Source organism: Scyliorhinus torazame, chromosome 22 (assembly GCF_047496885.1).
Source record: "Scyliorhinus torazame isolate Kashiwa2021f chromosome 22, sScyTor2.1, whole genome shotgun sequence".
Taxonomy (NCBI): Eukaryota; Metazoa; Chordata; class Chondrichthyes; order Carcharhiniformes; family Scyliorhinidae; genus Scyliorhinus; species Scyliorhinus torazame.
Window position 1 is genome coordinate 112468773 of NC_092728.1, and position 18954 is coordinate 112487726.

The 18954-nt window shown below is 53.5% G+C and overlaps 1 protein-coding gene across 2 annotated transcripts in view; it reads right to left on the bottom strand.

Annotated features, from left to right (window-relative positions):
* The window catches only part of dbh (dopamine beta-hydroxylase (dopamine beta-monooxygenase)), an 85012-nt gene extending 68217 nt beyond the window's left edge, over nucleotides 1-16795 (bottom strand). Inside the window, exons 1-2 of one of the 2 annotated variants that reach the window (XM_072488949.1) lie at nucleotides 16381-16795; nucleotides 8775-8921 (exon numbers count right to left, since the gene is read on the bottom strand). In XM_072488949.1, the coding sequence (XP_072345050.1) occupies nucleotides 8775-8921; nucleotides 16381-16710 (477 nt within the window). In that variant the 5' untranslated portion in view covers nucleotides 16711-16795. The remainder of the gene's footprint in view (nucleotides 1-8774; nucleotides 8922-16380) is intronic. The other variant, XM_072488948.1, reaches the window with a different exon arrangement.
* Between the last annotated feature and the right edge of the window lie 2159 nt (nucleotides 16796-18954).

The following is an 18954-nucleotide window of genomic DNA, read 5'->3' on the forward strand; positions in this document are numbered from 1 at the left end:
TATTGGGCAGCCAATGCCGAAGATTTGGGGGATTTTTATAAGAATTAGTGGCTAATTCACTTGTGTTGTGACTCTGGGACACATGAGACTGGGATTGGCCGCACATTTGCCGTGGATGGGGTAGCAATATCCATTTGTAAATTTCTTATTTCCTCAGCTTGACCTACCTTGAGTGAATCAGCGCTGACCAACAAACTGCCATCCGGTGACATGGAAAACGTCCGCCCTCCTCCGCAGCTCCGCATCGCCGGCAACCTCGGTGCAAATTGGAAGATCTTCAAACAAAAGTTCCAACTCTATCTAGAAGCCACCGACCTCGAGGCCGCATCGGACGCCAGGAAGATCGCACTATTCCTCTCCACAGCCAGGGACCACGTCATCCACATCTACAACTCCCTCACATTCGCTGAAGGCGAAGACAAGACGAAATTTAAAACAGTCCAACTGAAGTCTGACAGCCACTGCGGCATTGAGGTGAATGAGAGCTTTGAACCAAACGTTTTCCAGCAGAGGCTTCAGGGTAAGGATGAACCTTTTCAATCCCATTCCGCATCCTCGCACAGTCATGTAACGATGACTTGACGGCTGATTCCATGATCCGGGATCAGATCGTTTTCGGGGTCCACTCCGATTCCCTTCGCCAGCAGCTCCTGAAAGTCAAGCAGCTCACCCTCACCATCGCCATCGAAACGTGCGTTCTCCACGAACATGCTAACAATCGGTACTCCCACATCAGGGCGGCAGAAACGGCTAAGCTAACCTCCCACGAGGCGGAACGGGTGCAGCCATCGCACAAATGCAGGGCCTAAGTATCGACGAGAGTGGCCATTCCCCGCCCTTTTCCCGGGCCCCTGCGCATGTGCGCCACGACCGAGGGGACGGCGAGACCGACGACCAGACTGCGCAGGTGCGTACGTCGTTCGACCGCACTGCGCATGCGCGATGGCGCACGGAACACGCTGACGTTGGCGTCATGACGTGTCCGAATTGTGGCTCCGCCCATTTAAAGCGGCAATGTCCGGCAAAACCACGACGGTGTCTACAGTGTGGCAAGCTTGGCCACTACGCAGCCCTTTGCAGATCTGCTCCACTGCCCAGCATCCAGCGATCCCAGCCGCGGCACAGAAGCGTCCATTCAATACAGCAGGCCATGGCAGACTCCGACCCCGACAGCCCAACAGATCCTGATGCTGCGTGCCTGAAATCTCCATACCGGGTGGGCATCATTACGAAGCATGCGCTGCCTTTCTCCAAGACAGCGACGCACCTCCCGATCCTCAGCGTGGATCCCGACGACGAGTGGTGTGCTGTCCTCCCAGTCAACAAGGCTCGCATCCGGTTCAAACTGGACACCAGCGCATCGGCGAACCTCATCTCCAAATCCGATCTCGACACCATCCGGGCCCGACCAAGCATTCTTCCACCGGCCTGCCAGCTCCTTGACTACAATGGCAATGCCATAGCTGCCAGTGGCTCATGCCAACTCGGAGTTTCCAACAAGTCATTTGAAGCGACACTGCGATTTGAGATCGTGGGACCTGACAGAGCGTCCCTGCTCGGTGCTCGGGCCTGCAAACTCCCGAACTCAGTTCAGCGAGTCCACACCATGTCATCCCCACAGGCGACGGCCTCACCTGATGAGAACTTCCAGGCTGAAATTGATGACATCATCACGCAGTACCACAGCATGTTCGACGGAATGGGCACACTCCCATACCGATACAAAATCCTGCTCAAACCAAACGCCACCCCTGTGATCCACGCACCACGTCGGGTGCCGACACCCCTCAAGGACCGCCTCAAGCAGCAGTTACAGGACCTCCAGGACCAGGGCATCAAATCAAAAGTCACAGAGCCCACGGACTGGGTCAGCTCCATGGTCTGCGTCAAGAAGCCGTCAGGGGAGCTTCGAATCTGCAAACACCCCAAGGATTTAAACCTCAACATCATGAGGGAACATTACCCGATACCAAAACGAGAGGTGTTGACCAGCGAGATGGCTCATGCCAAATTCTTTACGGAGCTGGACGCCTTCGAGGGGTTCTGGCAAATACAGCTGGAGGTGTCCAGTCGCAAGCTGGGCACATTCAATACCCCGTTCGGTCGCGACTGCTACAACCGGATGCCTTTAGGCATCATCTCTGCCTCAGAGGTATTTCACCGCATCATGGAACAGATGATGGAGGGTATCGAGGAGGTGCGCATGTATGTTGACGATGTCATAATCTGGTCCACAACTCCTCAAGAACACATCGATCGCCTCAAGCAGGTATTCCACAGAATCCATGAGCATGGCCTCCGACTCAACAAAGCCGGGTGCTCATTCGGTCAATCAGAAATCAAATTCCTTGGTGACCACATCTCGCAGCAAGGCGTGCGGCCAGATGCTGACAAGATCTCGGCGATCAACGCCATGAAGACCCCAGAGGACAAGAAGGCGGTCCTCCGCTTTCTAGGGATGGTCAACTTCCTCGGGAAGTTCATTCCCAACATGGCGGCACACACCACAGCCCTCCGCCATCTCGTCAAAAAGTCGACGGAATTCCAGTGGCTGCCCACTCATGAGAACGAATGGCGTGAGCTGAGGGCAAAACTCACCACAGCCCCGGTTCTGGCGTTCATTGATCCTACCAAAGAGACCAAAATATCCACTGACGCAAGCCAGGACGGTATTGGGGCGGTGCTCCTCCAACGGGATGACTCCTCCTCATGGGCCCCAGTTGCGTATGCCTCCAGAGCCATGACGCCCACTGAGCAACGGTACGCTCAGATCAAGAAAGAATGCCTGGACCTCCTAACGGGAATCAACAAATTTCACGACTATGTGTATGGCCTCCCAAAATTCACGGTTGAGACGGACCACAGGCCATTAGTCCACATAATCCAGAAGGATTTGAATGACATGACGCCTCGGTTACAACGAATCCTTCTCAAGCTACGCCGCTATGACTTTGAACTTGTCTACACGCCAGGCAAGGAACTCATTGTTGCAGATGCCCTTTCCAGGTCTATCACGACACCGTGTGAACAAACTGACTGTGTCTGCCAAATCGATGCGCTGGTGCAATTGTGTGCCTCCAACCTTCCGGCCACTGATGAGAGGGTCATCCAAATACGTGAGGAAACGGCCAAGGATCCTCTGCTACAGTGTGAAATTAAATGAAAATCGCTTATTGTCACGAGTAGGCTTCAATGAAGTTACTGTGAAAAGCCCCTAGTCGCCACATTCCGGCGCCTGGTCGGGGAGGCTGGTACGGGAATCGAACTGTGCTGCTGGCCTGCTTTAAAAGCCAGCGATTTAGCCCAGTGTGCTAATGCCGCACCTCACGAATGGCTGGCAGAAGGGACAGTGTCCCCAGTTTTACAACGTCAAGGACGACCCGAGTGGTGGACGGCATCCTCATGAAGCTCGATAGGATTGTGATTCCGCAGAGCATGCGAGCTATGGTGCTCAGCCAACTCCATGAGGGTCACCTGGGGGTTGAGAAATGTTGACGCAGAGCTCGAGAGGCAGTCTATTGGCTGGGCATCAGCCAGGATGTTGCAACACGGTCCTCAACTGCCCCACATGTCAGAAATTTCAACCAGCTCAACCCAAAGAAACCCTGCAGCAACATGAGATAGTGACCTGCCCATGGTCCAAAGTCGGTGGCGACCTTTTCCACGCCAAGGTCCTCCTGGTCGACTACTTCTCCAATTACCCTGACGTGGTGAAACTGTCCGACCTCACGGCGAAGGCGGTGATTAAAGCATGCAAAGAAATGTTTGCCAGGCATGGGATACCGCTCACGATGATGAGTGACAACGGTCCCTGTTTTTACAGCCAGGAATGGTCTGATTTTGCCCGCCTATACAACTTTCGTCACGTAGTCTCCAGCCCCCACTACCCGCAGTCAAACGGGAAGGCCGAAAAAGGGGTCCATATCGTCAAGAGATTACTATGCAAGGCTGCAGACTCAGGCTCCGACTTCAACCTGGCGCTGCTGGCATACAGAGCATCTCCGCTGTCCACTGGGTTGTCTCCTGCGCAAATGCTCATGAACCGCACTCTGCGAACCACAGTTCCAGCCATCCATGTTCCAGACCTTGACCACCTCACGGTCATACAAAAGATACAGCAGTCTCGGGCCCACCAGAAATCAGCATACGACGCTCATGCCACGGATCTCCCCGAGCTGGTCCCAACTGATCGTGTTCGTGTGCAGTTGCCTGACGGCGGCTGGTCCGCCACAGCTGTCGTGGTCAAGCAAGTGGCCCCGAGATCGTTCCTCGTCCGCATGGCTGATGGCTCCTTCCTACGACGCAACAGACGGGCGCTGCGCAGAGTTCCACGCCCGCCACCTAACCATGATGTCCCGCCTCACACAATGCTTCCCCCGGACGTGCCCTACCACGAGGCCACCGATCTACCAGCAATCCTGCCGACCTCTGTGACCACCGCATTGGCGGCCGTCCCGCCTATCCAGGTGCAGGCGGCCCCTGCTCCACCCTTGAGGCGGTCAACCAGAATTCGTCGCCCGCCGCAGAGACTAAACTTATAGACTGAACTTTTGCACAACTGTGTTATCGTTTTGACCTCTGTAAATATCATTGTTACAGTTTCATCTGCCCTATATCTGCACTAGCGACACCTTCCTGTGTACATAAGGTCATTTTAGCACATTCTGTATATAGTCACACACATATACACATCCACACGCACATGCAGCTTAATATTTATTATCTCAACACACACAATATAGAGAAAAAAAGGGGGGGTGGGAGATGTCATAATATACATCTATGTATACAATGGAGTGCAGACAGGCAGTGATTGACACACAGGATGACCAGTAAGCGCACAGAACAGAGCAGCCAATCACCAGACAGGACACAACCACTATAAAGCCAGAGGGCACCAGTTTTCCCGCCCTCTCGGGACCCAGCCTCTGAGACAGTCAGAGCTCGTGAGCTAGCCAGTGCCTACACCATGTGGTAGCTAGGTTAGTCTGGTCAGACTAGTGTCAGGTCTCCAGTCAAGTCAGCATAGTGTTGACCCACAGTTGAACATGTATAATAGTTTGGATGTTGAATAAAATCGTGTTGCATTTTATCAAGTGTTGGAGGTCTGTCTCTCGCTACACTGCATCAAGGTCTGTCTTCTTTTGGCCAGCCAATTCTGTATCCAGACAGCAACATTTCCCTGTACCCTATGGTCCCTGACTTTCTGAATGAGCCTACCATGGGAATCTTATCAAATGCCTTCCTGAAATCCATATTCACCACATCCACTGCCCGACCTTCATCAATGTATCTCGTCACATCCTCAAAGAATTCAATGAAGCTCATGAAGCATGACCTGCCCCTCACAAAGACATGCTGACCATCTTTAATCAAACTATGTTTTTCCAAATAATCATGAATCCTATCTCTCAGAATCCTTTCCAATATTTTGCTCACCACAGACGTAAGACTGATGGGCCTGTAATTCCCAGGGATTTCCCTATTCTCTTTCTTGAACAGGGGAGCAACATTTGCCTCCCTCCAATCATCCGGTACGAGTCCAGTGGAGAGTGAGGACGCAAAGATCATCGCCAACGGCGCAGCAATCTCCTCCCTCGCTTCCCGTAGTAACCTTGGGTATATCCCGTCAGGCCCAGGGGACTTATCTATCCTGATGCTTTTCAAAATTTCCAGCATATCGTCCTTCTTTAATATCAACCTGTTCGAGTCTATTAACCTGGTTCACACTGTTCTCATGAGCAACAAGTTCCCTCTCGTGAATACTGAAGCAAAGTATTCATTTAGGGCCTCCCCCATCTCCTCAGACTCTAGGCACAAGTTCCCTCCACTATCCCTGATCGGCCCTACTCTCACTCTGATCATCCTCTTATTTCTCACATAAGTGTAGAACGCCTTGGGGTTTTCCCGAATCCTTCCCACCAGGAAGAATTAGCAAGGAATTATATCACCAGTGAGAAGTGGATACCTGCCTTGGCACAAACAGGACCAGTCTCTAACACTGTTTAAACTCGGGATGATGTAGTCTGGAGGAGACACACTGACCAACTTTTAGCAGCTCCCACTAGCTTGCTAGAGACAGAGTCAACTGAGAGTCTGAGTTCATTGCAGGCACCTCTAATGTAAAGAGCGAGGAAAGTGTGTATTCATGTTTGTTCCTAGTTAGAACAAGGTCATTTTAAGAGCTCGATCATGTGATGTATTGATGATGCCATCAGTCATTTGTGTGGGTGGGCAGTCAGTCTATCATAACAGCCTGTGAGAAAACTCCTTTCCAGTAAAGCTCTTGTTGTTTGTACCTTTGTTGTCTGCTAGTCTATCCTTTACAAATAGTGAGGGCAGAAGGTTTTTTTTTAGTTAGGGCAGCATGATTGAGGCAGGCTTGGAGGGCCGAAGGGCCTGTTCCTGTGCTGTACTTTTCTTTGTTCTTTGTGCCACGAGGACCAGAATCCGTCAGCTCCAAACAGGCATCTGACCAATCCCTGAAGTTTCTGACTTATTACTTGGCCAAATGTTTAATATCTGATACTCTTCAGAGTAATGCTTTTTACATTTTTAAAGAGACTGTGTGTGTAGTTAGACATATTTGTACATTTACATAATTCCTGCTTCTTTATCTGAGTGAGTTTTAACAATACAACTAACTCGTTACTTGTTAATTTAAGGAATCTGTTTGGCTGATTTCTTGTACCATGCTATATACAGCTAAATGTGTATTAAATTAGCAATATCACCTCCCTTTTAAATGCAAACTCTGTCATAACCAACTCCGCATTGGGACAAAGAGAGGAATCAGTTTGTCTCTGATACCCGGTCGTAACACCCCTCATCCACATACTAACCCAGTCGTAACACCCCTCATCCACATACTAACCTGGTTGTATCGCCCCTCATCCACATACTAACCCAGTCGTAACACCCCTCATCCACATACTAACCCAGTCGTAACACCCCTCATCCAGATACTAACCTGGTCGTATCGCCCCTCATCCACTTACTAACCCAGTCGTACACCCCTCATCCAGATACTTACCCGGTCGTATCGCCACTCATCCACATACTAACCCAGTCGTAACACCCCTCATCCACATACTAACCCAGTCGTAACACCCCTTATCCAGATACTAACCTGGTCGTATCGCCCCTCATCCACATACTAACCCAGTCGTAACACCCCTCATCCACATACTAACCCAGTCGTAACACCCCTCATCCAGATACTAACCTGGTCATATCGCCCCTCATCCACATACTAACCCAGTCGTAACACCCCTCATCCACATACTAACCCAGGCGTAACACCCCCTCATCCACATACTAACCCAGTCGTACACCCCTCATCCAGATACTCACCTGGTCGTATCGCCCCTCATCCACATACTAACCCAGTCGTAACACCCCTCATCCACATACTACCCCAGGCGTAACACCCCCTCATCCACATACTAACCCAGTCGTAACACCCCTCATCCAGATACTAACCCGGTTGTAACACCCTGCATCTGTCTACTAACCCAGTCGTAACGCCCTTCATCCATACACTAACCCAGTCATAACACCCCTCATCCACATACTAACCCAGTCGTAACGCCCCCTCATCCACATACTAACCCAGTCATAACACCCCTCATCCACATACTAACCCAGTCGTAACACCCCGCATCTGTTTACTAACCCAGTCGTAACGCCCCTCATCCATATACTAACCCGATCGTAACACCCCTCATTCATATACTACCCGGTCGTAACACCCCTCATCCACATACTAACCCAGGCGTAAGATCCCTCATCCATATACTAACCCAGGCGTAAGACCCCTCATCCATATACTAACCTGATCGTAACACCACTCATCCATCTACTAGCCCAGTCGTAAGACCCCTCATCCATCTACTAACCCAGTCGTAACACCCCTCATCCATGTACTAACCCGGTCGTAACATCCCTCATCCATCTAATAACCCAACTGTAACACCCTTCATCCGTCTACTAATCCGATCGTAGCACCCCTCATCCATATACTAACCCAGTCCTAATACCCCTCATCCATCTACTAACCCGGTCGTAACACCCCTCATCCATCTACTAACCCAGTCGTAACACCCCTCATCTGTCTACTAACCCGATCGTAACATGCCTCATCTGTCTACTAACCCGGTCGTAACACCCCTCATCCATATACTGACCCGGTCGTAACAGCCTTCATCCATATAATGACCCAGTCGTAACACCCCTCATCCACATACTAACCCGGTTGTTACACCCCTCATCCATCTACTAACCCGGTTGTAACACCCCTCATTCATCTACTAACCTGGTCGTAACACCCCTCATCCATCTACTAACCTGGTCGTAACACACCTCATCCATCTACCAACCCAGTCGAAACACAGCTCATCCATCTACTAACCAAGTCGTAACACCCCTCATCCATATACTAACCCAGTCGTAACACACCTCATCCATCTACCAACCCGGTCGTAACACACCTCATCCATCTAACAACCCAGTCGTAACACACCTCATCCATCTACTAACCCGGTCGTAACACCCCTCATCCATATACTAACCCGGTCGTGACACACCTCATCCATATACTAACCCGGTCGTGACACACCTCACCCATATACTAACCCGGTCGTAACACACCTCATCCATATACTAACCCGGTCGTGACACACCTCACCCATATACTAACCCGGTCGTAACACCCCCCCCAATCAATCACAAAATTTCATTCAGGTCATTTGGCAGAGGACAAAAATCAAACTCACCTCAATAACGTAGTCGCTTTTATCACAAGTGTTGAATTGTCTTTTGAAGGTGAGGTAAAGGCCTTGGGCAGATCGTTGAGCGTCAATCAGCTGGTAATCCTGCTGTTCGTCCAAGTGAATCCGTGCCTCTCGGTCAGTCCAGGCATCCTAACAGCACAGAATTAGCATCAAATAAATACACAGCCTCAATTCCGAACACTGTTTTTCCATTTACTGACAATGTGGGAATCTGCATAGTAATGGAGGGAAACTAACTGCTCCCACTCCACCAGATTCCCAAACTCCACGGGATTCAATATTTATCAAATTGCTGGCCCAGAGCAGTGTCATGTGAGAGTACATTTAAGAAATGGGTGTTTATAAATGGGCGTGCATATAAATATCTGTAGTGAGAGTAACTTTAAGAAATGGGTGTTTACTACTGCAGTGATGTCAGAGAGTGGGTGGAGCTGGGCTGTCTGTCAGCTTTTTACTTTCGGTTTAGGCTGTTTGCTGCAGGGTGTGTTTTAGTTTCATTCTCAGAGCTGGATAGCTGCAGTCACAGCCAGAAGGCGTATTAGAGTCTCTCTCTGTAATCTAAAGACTGTAAATCGATCCTGGGTGATTTAAAACTAATAAGAGTAGTGACTTTAACCTGATGTGCTTCTGGTAAAAGGTGTTTTAAGTCTTATGGATGTTAAAAGGAAAGCGTAAACAATTACTTTGTGTTGTATTCTTTGTGGGTTGTATTTGAATTAATGGTTGCTAAGATGTTCACTGTATGTTTTATAAAGGTTAACTTGGGTTCATAGAATAAACATTGTTTTACTTTAAAAAATACTTTTCCATTTCTGCTGTACTACACCTGTAGAGTGGGCCATGTGCTCCCCACACCACAATCTATTAAAAGTTGTGGGTCAGGTGAACTCCATGATACTCTTTGGGGTTCTCGAAACCCTGGCCCATAACAAATTGGGGGCTCGTCCGGGATAAAAGTCTATTTATTGGTTTGGCTTAGTGAACTTAAAGACAGTGCGGGGTGAGCATATTGTGGGTGCTTTTCAGGTGTGGTATTTCTGTTTAAGTAGGGAGTGTGTTGTGGACAATGGCTCTTTCAGAGGCTCTGAAGTTTTTGGGGGTGGAACGGTCACACGCAATACCTTACGGACAGAGACTAAAAGCAGACTGTTAGATTTGGCAAAAACATTGCAGTTAACATTACCTGACAAAATGCAAAAAGATGAGGTCATTATGGCGGTGGCTAAGCATTTAAAGTTGCCTGAGATACAGTTTGACTCATTGGAAATGGCAAAAATTCAGTTACAACTTAAACAAATGGAACATGAGAAAGAATTAAAGCAGCTTGAATATGAAAGAGAGAGAGAGGAAAAAGAGTGAGAAGAAAGGAAAACAAAAAGAATAGCCCTAGCAGAACAAAAAGAAAGTAAAAAGCTGACAGACAGCCCAGTTCCACCCATTCTTTGACATCACTGCAGTAATAAACTCCCATTTCTTAAAGGTACTCTCACATGACAGCAGTGACAGTGAAATTGTTCAGTGAGTCACCTGCGGACAGGGGATGTGTTTGTATCTGCGGGAGTCGCTGATTGTCACCAACCAAAATGGAGAAGGTTCATTTGGGAAGACACAGAATATATACCGGCAGCGGGATTCTCCGTCCGGCAGCGTCGCCCCCACCGGCAGCGGGATTCTCCGCCCGGCAGCGTCGCTCCCACCGGCAGCGGGATTCTCCGTCCGGCAGCGTCGCCCCCACCGGCAGGGGGATTCTCCGTCCGGCAGCGTCGCTCCCACCGGAAGCGGGATTCTCCGCCCGGCAGCGTCGCTCCCACCGGCAGCGGGATTCTCCGTCCGGCAGCGTCGCCCCCACCGGCAGCGGGATTCTCCGTCCGGCAGCGTCGCTCCCACCGGCAGCGGGATTCTCCGCCCGGCAGCGTCGCTCCCACCGGCAGCGGGATTCTCCGTCCGGCAGCGTCGCTCCCACCGGCAGCGGGATTCTCCGTCCAGCAGCGTCGCCCCACCGGCAGCGGGATTCTCCGTCCGGCAGCGTCGCTCCCACCGGCAGCGGGATTCTCCGTCCGGCAGCGTCGCTCCCACCGGCAGCGGGATTCTCCGTCCGGCAGCGTCGCTCCCACCGGCAGCGGGATTCTCCGCCCGGCAGCGTCGCTCCCACCGGCAGCGGGATTCTCCGCCCGGCAGCATCACCTCCACCGGCAGCGGGATTCTCCGCCCGGCAGCGTCGCCCCCACCGGCAGCGGGATTCTCCGTCCGGCAGCGTCGCCCCACCGGCAGCGGGATTCTCCGTCCGGCAGCGTCGCTCCCACCGGCAGCGGGATTCTCCGCCCGGCAGCGTCACCTCCACCGGCAGCGGGATTCTCCGCCCGGCAGCGTCGCCCCCACCGGCAGCGGGATTCTCCGCCCGGCAGCGTCGCCCCCACCGGCAGCGGGATTCTCCGTCCGGCAGCGTCGCCCCACCGGCAGCGGGATTCTCCGTCCGGCAGCGTCGCCCCACCGGCAGCGGGATTCTCCGTCCGGCAGCGTCGCTCCTACCGGCAGCGGGATTCTCCGCCCGGCAGCGTCGCTCCCACCGGCAGCGGGATTCTCCATCCGGCAGCGTCGCTCCCACCGGCAGCGGGATTCTCCGTCCGGCAGCGTCGCTCCCACCGGCAGCGGGATTCTCCGTCCGGCAGCGTCGCCCCCACCGGCAGCGGGATTCTCCGTCCGGCAGCGTCGCTCCCACCGGCAGCGGGATTCTCCGCCCGGCAGCGTCGCCCCACCGGCAGCGGGATTCTCCGCCCGGCAACGTCGCTCCCACCGGCAGCGGGATTCTCCGCCCGGCAGCGTCGCTCCCACCGGCAGCGGGATTCTCCGTCCGGCAGCGTCGCTCCCACCGGCAGCGGGATTCTCCATCCGGCAGCGTCGCTCCCACCGGCAGCGGGATTCTCCGCCCGGCAGCGTCGCTCCCACCGGCAGCGGGATTCTCCGCCCGGCAGCGTCGCTCCCACCGGCAGCGGGATTCTCCGTCCGGCAGCGTCGCCCCCACCGGCAGCGGGATTCTCCGTCCGGCAGCGTCGCCCCCACCGGCAGCGGGATTCTCCGTCCGGCAGCGTCGCTCCCACCGGCAGCGGGATTCTCCGCCCGGCAGCGTCGCTCCCACCGGCAGCGGGATTCTCCGTCCGGCAGCGTCGCTCCCACCGGCAGCGGGATTCTCCGTCCAGCAGCGTCGCCCCACCGGCAGCGGGATTCTCCGTCCGGCAGCGTCGCTCCCACCGGCAGCGGGATTCTCCGTCCGGCAGCGTCGCTCCCACCGGCAGCGGGATTCTCCGTCCGGCAGCGTCGCTCCCACCGGCAGCGGGATTCTCCGCCCGGCAGCGTCGCTCCCACCGGCAGCGGGATTCTCCGCCCGGCAGCGTCACCTCCACCGGCAGCGGGATTCTCCGCCCGGCAGCGTCGCCCCCACCGGCAGCGGGATTCTCCGTCCGGCAGCGTCGCCCCACCGGCAGCGGGATTCTCCGTCCGGCAGCGTCGCTCCCACCGGCAGCGGGATTCTCCGCCCGGCAGCGTCACCTCCACCGGCAGCGGGATTCTCCGCCCGGCAGCGTCGCCCCCACCGGCAGCGGGATTCTCCGTCCGGCAGCGTCGCCCCACCGGCAGCGGGATTCTCCGTCCGGCAGCGTCGCCCCTACCGGCAGCGGGATTCTCCGCCCGGCAGCGTCGCTCCCACCGGCAGCGGGATTCTCCGCCCGGCAGCGTCGCTCCCACCGGCAGCGGGATTCTCCGTCCGGCAGCGTCGCTCCCACCGGCAGCGGGATTCTCCGTCCGGCAGCGTCGCCCCCACCGGCAGCGGGATTCTCCGTCCGGCAGCGTCGCTCCCACCGGCAGCGGGATTCTCCGCCCGGCAGCGTCGCCCCACCGGCAGCGGGATTCTCCGCCCGGCAACGTCGCTCCCACCGGCAGCGGGATTCTCCGCCCGGCAGCGTCGCTCCCACCGGCAGCGGGATTCTCCGTCCGGCAGCGTCGCTCCCACCGGCAGCGGGATTCTCCATCCGGCAGCGTCGCTCCCACCGGCAGCGGGATTCTCCGCCCGGCAGCGTCGCTCCCACCGGCAGCGGGATTCTCCGCCCGGCAGCGTCGCTCCCACCGGCAGCGGGATTCTCCGTCCGGCAGCGTCGCCCCCACCGGCAGCGGGATTCTCCGTCCGGCAGCGTCGCTCCCACCGGCAGCGGGATTCTCTGTCGCCGGAATCCTCTGCCTTGCCGGCGGCACAATCACGCCCACGGTTTTCACCACGGTCTGGACGGCCACAAAGCGAAACCCCATTGGCCGGCTGGTGGGACCGAGAATCCCGTTGCCGGTGGGGTGGGGCTGACGGACAGAGAAACCCGCCCAGGGGCTTTTCAGGGGTCACGTTGAGGCATTAGCGAGAGGGCACAAACTCCAAACAATTCATCTCCCTACTCTCCAAGTGGCAGAGTCTGCAGATTGTACAACTGGACACCCAGAACCACCCGCAGCAGGTCGTCCTCAATCTGCAGCTTCTGTTAAAGCCGGAAACCTGGAACTTGTGAAAGAACAAAGAACAACTCAGTACGAAGTCTCACAACACCAGGTTAAAGTCCAACAGGTTTGTTTTGATGTCACTAGCTTTCGGAGCGCTGCTCCTTCTTCATGTGAATGAAGAGGTATGATCCAGAAACACATATATAGACAGATTCAAAGATGCCAAACAATGCTAGGAATGCGAGCATTAGCAGGTGATTAAATCTTTACAGATCCAGAGATGGGGTAACCCCAGGTTAAAGAGGTGTGAATTGTGTCAAGCCAGGACAGTTGGTAGGATTTTGCAGGCCAGATGGTTGGGGATGAATGTAATGTGACATGAATTCCAGGTCCCGGTTGAGGCCGCACTCATGTGTGTGGAACTTGGCTATAAGTTTCTGCTCGGCGATTCTGCGTTGTCGCGGGTCCTGAAGGCCGCCTTGGAGAACGCTTACCCGGAGATCAGAGGCTGAATGCCCTTGACTGCTGAAGTGTTCCCCGACTGGAAGGGAACATTCCTGTCTGGTGATTGTTGCGCGATGTCCGTTCATTCGTTGTCGCAGCGTCTGCATGGTCTCGCCAATGTACCATGCTTCGGGACATCCTTTCCTGCAGCGTATGAGGTAGACAACATTGGCCGAGTCGCACGAGTATGTACCGCGTACCTGGTGGGTTGTGTTCTCACGTGTAATAGTGGTATCCATGTCGATGATCTGGCACGTCTTGCAGAGATTGCCATGGCAGGGCTGTGTGGTGTCGTGGTCACTGTTCTGAAGACTGGGTAGTTTGCTGCAAACAATGGTTCGTTTGAGGTTGCGTGGTTGTTTGAAGGCAAGTAGTGGGGGTGTGGGGATGACCTTGGCAAGATGTTCATCGTCATCAATGACGTGTTGAAGGCTGTGAAGAAGATGACGTAGTTTATCCGCTCCGGGGAAGTACTGGACGACGAAGGGTATTCTGTCGGTTGTGTCCCATGTTTGTCTTCTGAGGAGGTCGGTGCGGTTTTTCGCTGTGGCGCGTTGGAACTGTCGCTCGATGAGTCGAGTGCCATATCCCGTTCGTACGAGGGCATCTTTCAACGTCTGTAGATGTCTGTAAGGCTCCTCCTCGTCTGAGCAGATCCTGTGTATACGGAGCGCTTGTCCATAGGGGATGGCTTCTTTAATGTGTTTAGGGTGGAAGCTGGAGAAGTGGAGCGTCGTGAGGTTATCCGTGGGTTTGCGGTAAAGCGAAGTGCTGAGGTGACCGTCCTTGATGGAGACGAGTGTGTCCAAGAATGCAACTCTCCAAAATCAGTTGCATTCTTGGACACACCCGTCTCCATCAAGGACGGTCACCTCAGCACTTCGCTTTACTGCAAACCCACGGATAACCACATGATGCTCCACTTCTCCAGCTTCCACCCTAAACACATTAAAGAAGCCATCCCCTATGGACAAGCGCTCCGTATACACAGGATCTGCTCAGACGAGGAGGAGCGTAACAGACATCTACAGACGTTGAAAGATGCCCTCGTACGAACGGGATATAGTGTTCGATTCATCGATCGACAGTTCCAACGCGCCACAGCGAAAAACCGGACCGACCTCCTCAGAAGACAAACATGGGACACAACCGACAGAATACCCTTCGTCGTCCAGTACTTCCCCGGAGCGGATAAACTACGTCATCTTCTTCACAGCCTTCAACACGTCATTGATGACGATGAACATCTTGCCAAGGTCATCCCCACACCCCCACTACTTGCCTTCAAACAACCGCGCAACCTCAAACGAACCATTGTTTGCAGCAAACTACCCAGTCTTCAGAACAGTGACCACGACACCACACAACCCTGCCATGGCAATCTCTGCAAGACGTGCCAGATCATCGACATGGATACCACTATTACACGTGAGAACACAACCCACCAGGTACGCGGTACATACTCGTGCGACTCGGCCAATGTTGTCTACCTCATACGCTGCAGGAAAGGATGTCCCGAAGCGTGGTACATTGGCGAGACCATGCAGACGCTGCGACAACGAATGAACGGCCATCGCGCAACAATCACCAGGCAGGAATGTTCCCTTCCAGTCGGGGAACACTTCAGCAGTCAAGGGCATTCAGCCTCTGATCTCCGGGTAAGCATTCTCCAAGGCGGCCTTCAGGACGCGCGACAACGCAGAATCGCCGAGCAGAAACTTATAGCCAAGTTCCGCACACATGAGTGCGGCCTCAACCGGGACCTGGGATTCATGTCGCATTACATTCATCCCCCACATCTGGCCTGCGAAATCCTACCAACTGTCCTGGCTTGGTACAATTCACACCTCTTTAACCTGGGGCTACCCCATCTCTGGATCTGTAAAGATTTAATCACCTGCTGATGCTCGCATTCCAAGCATTGTTTGGCATCTTTGAATTTGTCTATATATGTGTTTCTGGAACAGACCTCTTCATACACCTGAGGAAGGAGCAGCGCTCCGAAAGCTAGTGACATCGAAACAAACCTGTTGGACTTTAACCTGGTGTTGTAAGACTTCGTACTGTGCTCACCCCAGTACAACGCCGGCATCTCCACATCAAAGAACAGGCCCTTCGGCCCTCCAAGTCTGCTCTGACCATGGTACCTGGCTAAGCTAAAACCATTTGCACTTACTAAGTCCGTATCCTTCCATTCCCACCCTATTCATATATTTGTCAATATGCCCCTTAAATGCTGCTATCGTACCTTCTCCCACCATCTCCCCAGGTAGCACGCTCCATATGTTTACCACCCTGTGTAAAAAACTTGCCTTGCACATCTGTTCTAAACTTTTCCCCACACACTTTAAACCTATGTCCCCCTAGTGCTTGACTCTCCTACCCTAGGAAAGAGCATCTGACAATCCACTCTGTCTATGCCGCTCACAATCTTGTAGACCTCTATCAGGTCACCTCTCAACCTCTGTCGTTCCAGTGAGAACAAACCGAGTTTATCTAACCTCTCCTCACAGCTAAATCTGGGTGTCTGGAGTGACTCCACAAGTCTCCCACACTTTGGTTATTTGGGGAAGGCCTGAGTTCGAGAACAAACAGTTTGACTTACCCCAAAGTAAGAATTCTGCCCATCACTCCACAGAATGGCCAGGTCAGCATTCCTAATGCCTCCTCTGTCTGACATTCCGAACAGAATTCCAAACTTCAACTGCCTGATCAAAAGGCGGAAATACACAGCTTGCTGGGAATAGCTGACATTCCAGGCTAGTTCTGCCACTCCCTGGGGGTCCAAGGGGACTCGATAGGGAAAGGGGTTGTGCCTGGGGGTGGTCGAGTTAAACGATGCCACCAGAATGCCCAGGATAATCAGCAGAGTGGTCAGGTAGATGGAGATAGTCTCCCGGACTCGCAGTGTCTGCCAGCACCGAGTATTCCTCATTCTCAAAGAGCTGGATTGAAGAAGGAACCTGGGCTGTTGCCTCCTTTAAGCAGAACGGTCACATCATGCATCAAATTTCTGATCAAATCACAGTTCAGCCTCGGGGGTGAACACATTTCATCCTCACCCAATCCTATTAGACAGAGTCATCATCAGTTCACTGAAAGAAGCCAGCTGCCCTTTAACCATTTTAACTGATCTCTCTTCTTAATTTATTGGGTTAACAATCAGTAACTGGCCTTTCTCAACCTTGTCTGCTTCAATCACCGAAAGTTTAGTTTTGCTGCATTGATTTCCACAATAAATGATATCATTACCCTCCTTTCCTCCCTCACTCCCTCCCTCCCTCCGGCCCTCCCTCCCTCCCTCCCACCCTCTCTCCCTCCCTCTAGGGGTTTCCAGGGTGTCACAAAACTCCAACACTCCAACTGATCACAAAACTGCCCCAGGGGCGTGACAGTGGCTGCAAGGGGCACGTTCCTACCGCCCCCTCTCCCTCTCCCTCTCTCTCTCTCTCTCTCCCTCGCTCCCTCTCCCTCTCCCTCTCTCTCAGGAAGGCAGCATTTGTTCCCCCGTTATTGCCATTCCACCAGTGACCCGCTGCTGCCTGTCAAGCTGCCAGTCCCGGCCACTGCCCCTCATGCCCAGATCCTGCAGTCTGAAGCAGGACACATTCTGCTCAGAGGGAGTCACAGTGTCCTGTAACTTGCTGCTGTGCAGGCCCCAGTCACGTGGGTGAGACTGGGAAGGGCGACTGGACCCAGCATTGATGGAATGTACAAGGGGGATTCAGTCACTTGTTTTATGGATGGCGGGTGCGTTGATTTATAAAGTTGGTTTGGAATCGGAATGGCTGTTTTATGGTGATTTATATTTCAGGATAATGACCCAGAATAAAATGTGATGGTCAGTGACAGAGGGAGGGTCGGTAATGTGTGGGGGGGGGGGGGGGGTCAGTAATGGGGATGATGGTCAGTAATGGGGATGATGGTCAGTAATGGGGATGATGGTCAGTAATGGGGGATGGTCAGTAATGGGGATGATGGTCAGTAATGGGGGGGATGGTCAGTAATGGGGATGATGGTCAGTAATGGGGGTGGTCAGTAATGGGGATGATGGCCAGTAATGGGGGGGATGGTCAGTAATGGGGGATGGTCAGTAATGGGAGGAATGGACAGTAATGGGGGGATGGTCAGTAATGGGGGATGGTCAGTAATGGGGGATGGTCAGTAATGGGTGGATGGTCAGTAATGGGTGGATGGTCAGTAATGGGGATGGTCAGTAATGGGAGGAATGGTCAGTAATGGGGGGATGGTCAGTAATGGGGGGGATGGTCAGTAATGGGGGTATGGTCAGTAATGGGGGATGGTAAGTAATGGGGGATGGTCAGTAATGGGGGATGGTCAGTAATGGGTGGATGGTCAGTAATGGGTGGATGGTCAGTAATGGAGATGGTCAGTAATGGGAGGAATGGTCAGTAATGGGGGGATTGTCAGTAATGGGGGATGGTCAGTAATGGGGGATGGTCAGTAATGGGGATGGTCAGTAATGGGGGGATGGTCAGTAATGGGTGGATGGTCAGTAATGGGGGATGGTTAGTAATGGGAATGGTCAGTAATGGGGGATGGTCAGTAATGGGGGATGATCAGTAGTGGGGGGATGGTCAGTAATGGGGGGATGGTCAGTAATGGGGGGATGGTCAGTAATGGGGGATGGTCAGTAATGGGGGATGGTCAGTAATGGGGGGATGGTCAGTAATGGGGGGATGGTCAGCAATGGGGGGATGGTCAGTAATGGGTGGATGGTCAGTAATGGGGGATGGTCAGTAATGGGGGGGATGGTCAGTAATGGGTGGATGGTCAGTAATGGGGGATGGTCAGTAATGGGGGATGGTCAGTAATGGGGGGGATGGTCAGTAATGGGGATGGTCAGTAATGGGGGATGGTCAGTAATGGGGGGATGGTCAGTAATGGGGGGATGGTCAGTAATGGGGGGGGTGGTCAGTAATGGGGGGATGGTCAGTAATGGGGGGATGGTCAGTAATGGGGGATGGTTAGTAATGGGAATGGTCAGGAATGGGGGATGGTCAGTAATGGGGGATGATCAGTAGTGGGGGGATGGTCAGTAATGGGTGGGATGGTCAGTAATGGGGGGATGGTCAGTAATGGGTGGATGGTCAGTAATGGGGGATGGTCAGTAATGGGGGATGGTCAGTAATGGGGGGATGGTCAGTAATGGGGGGAT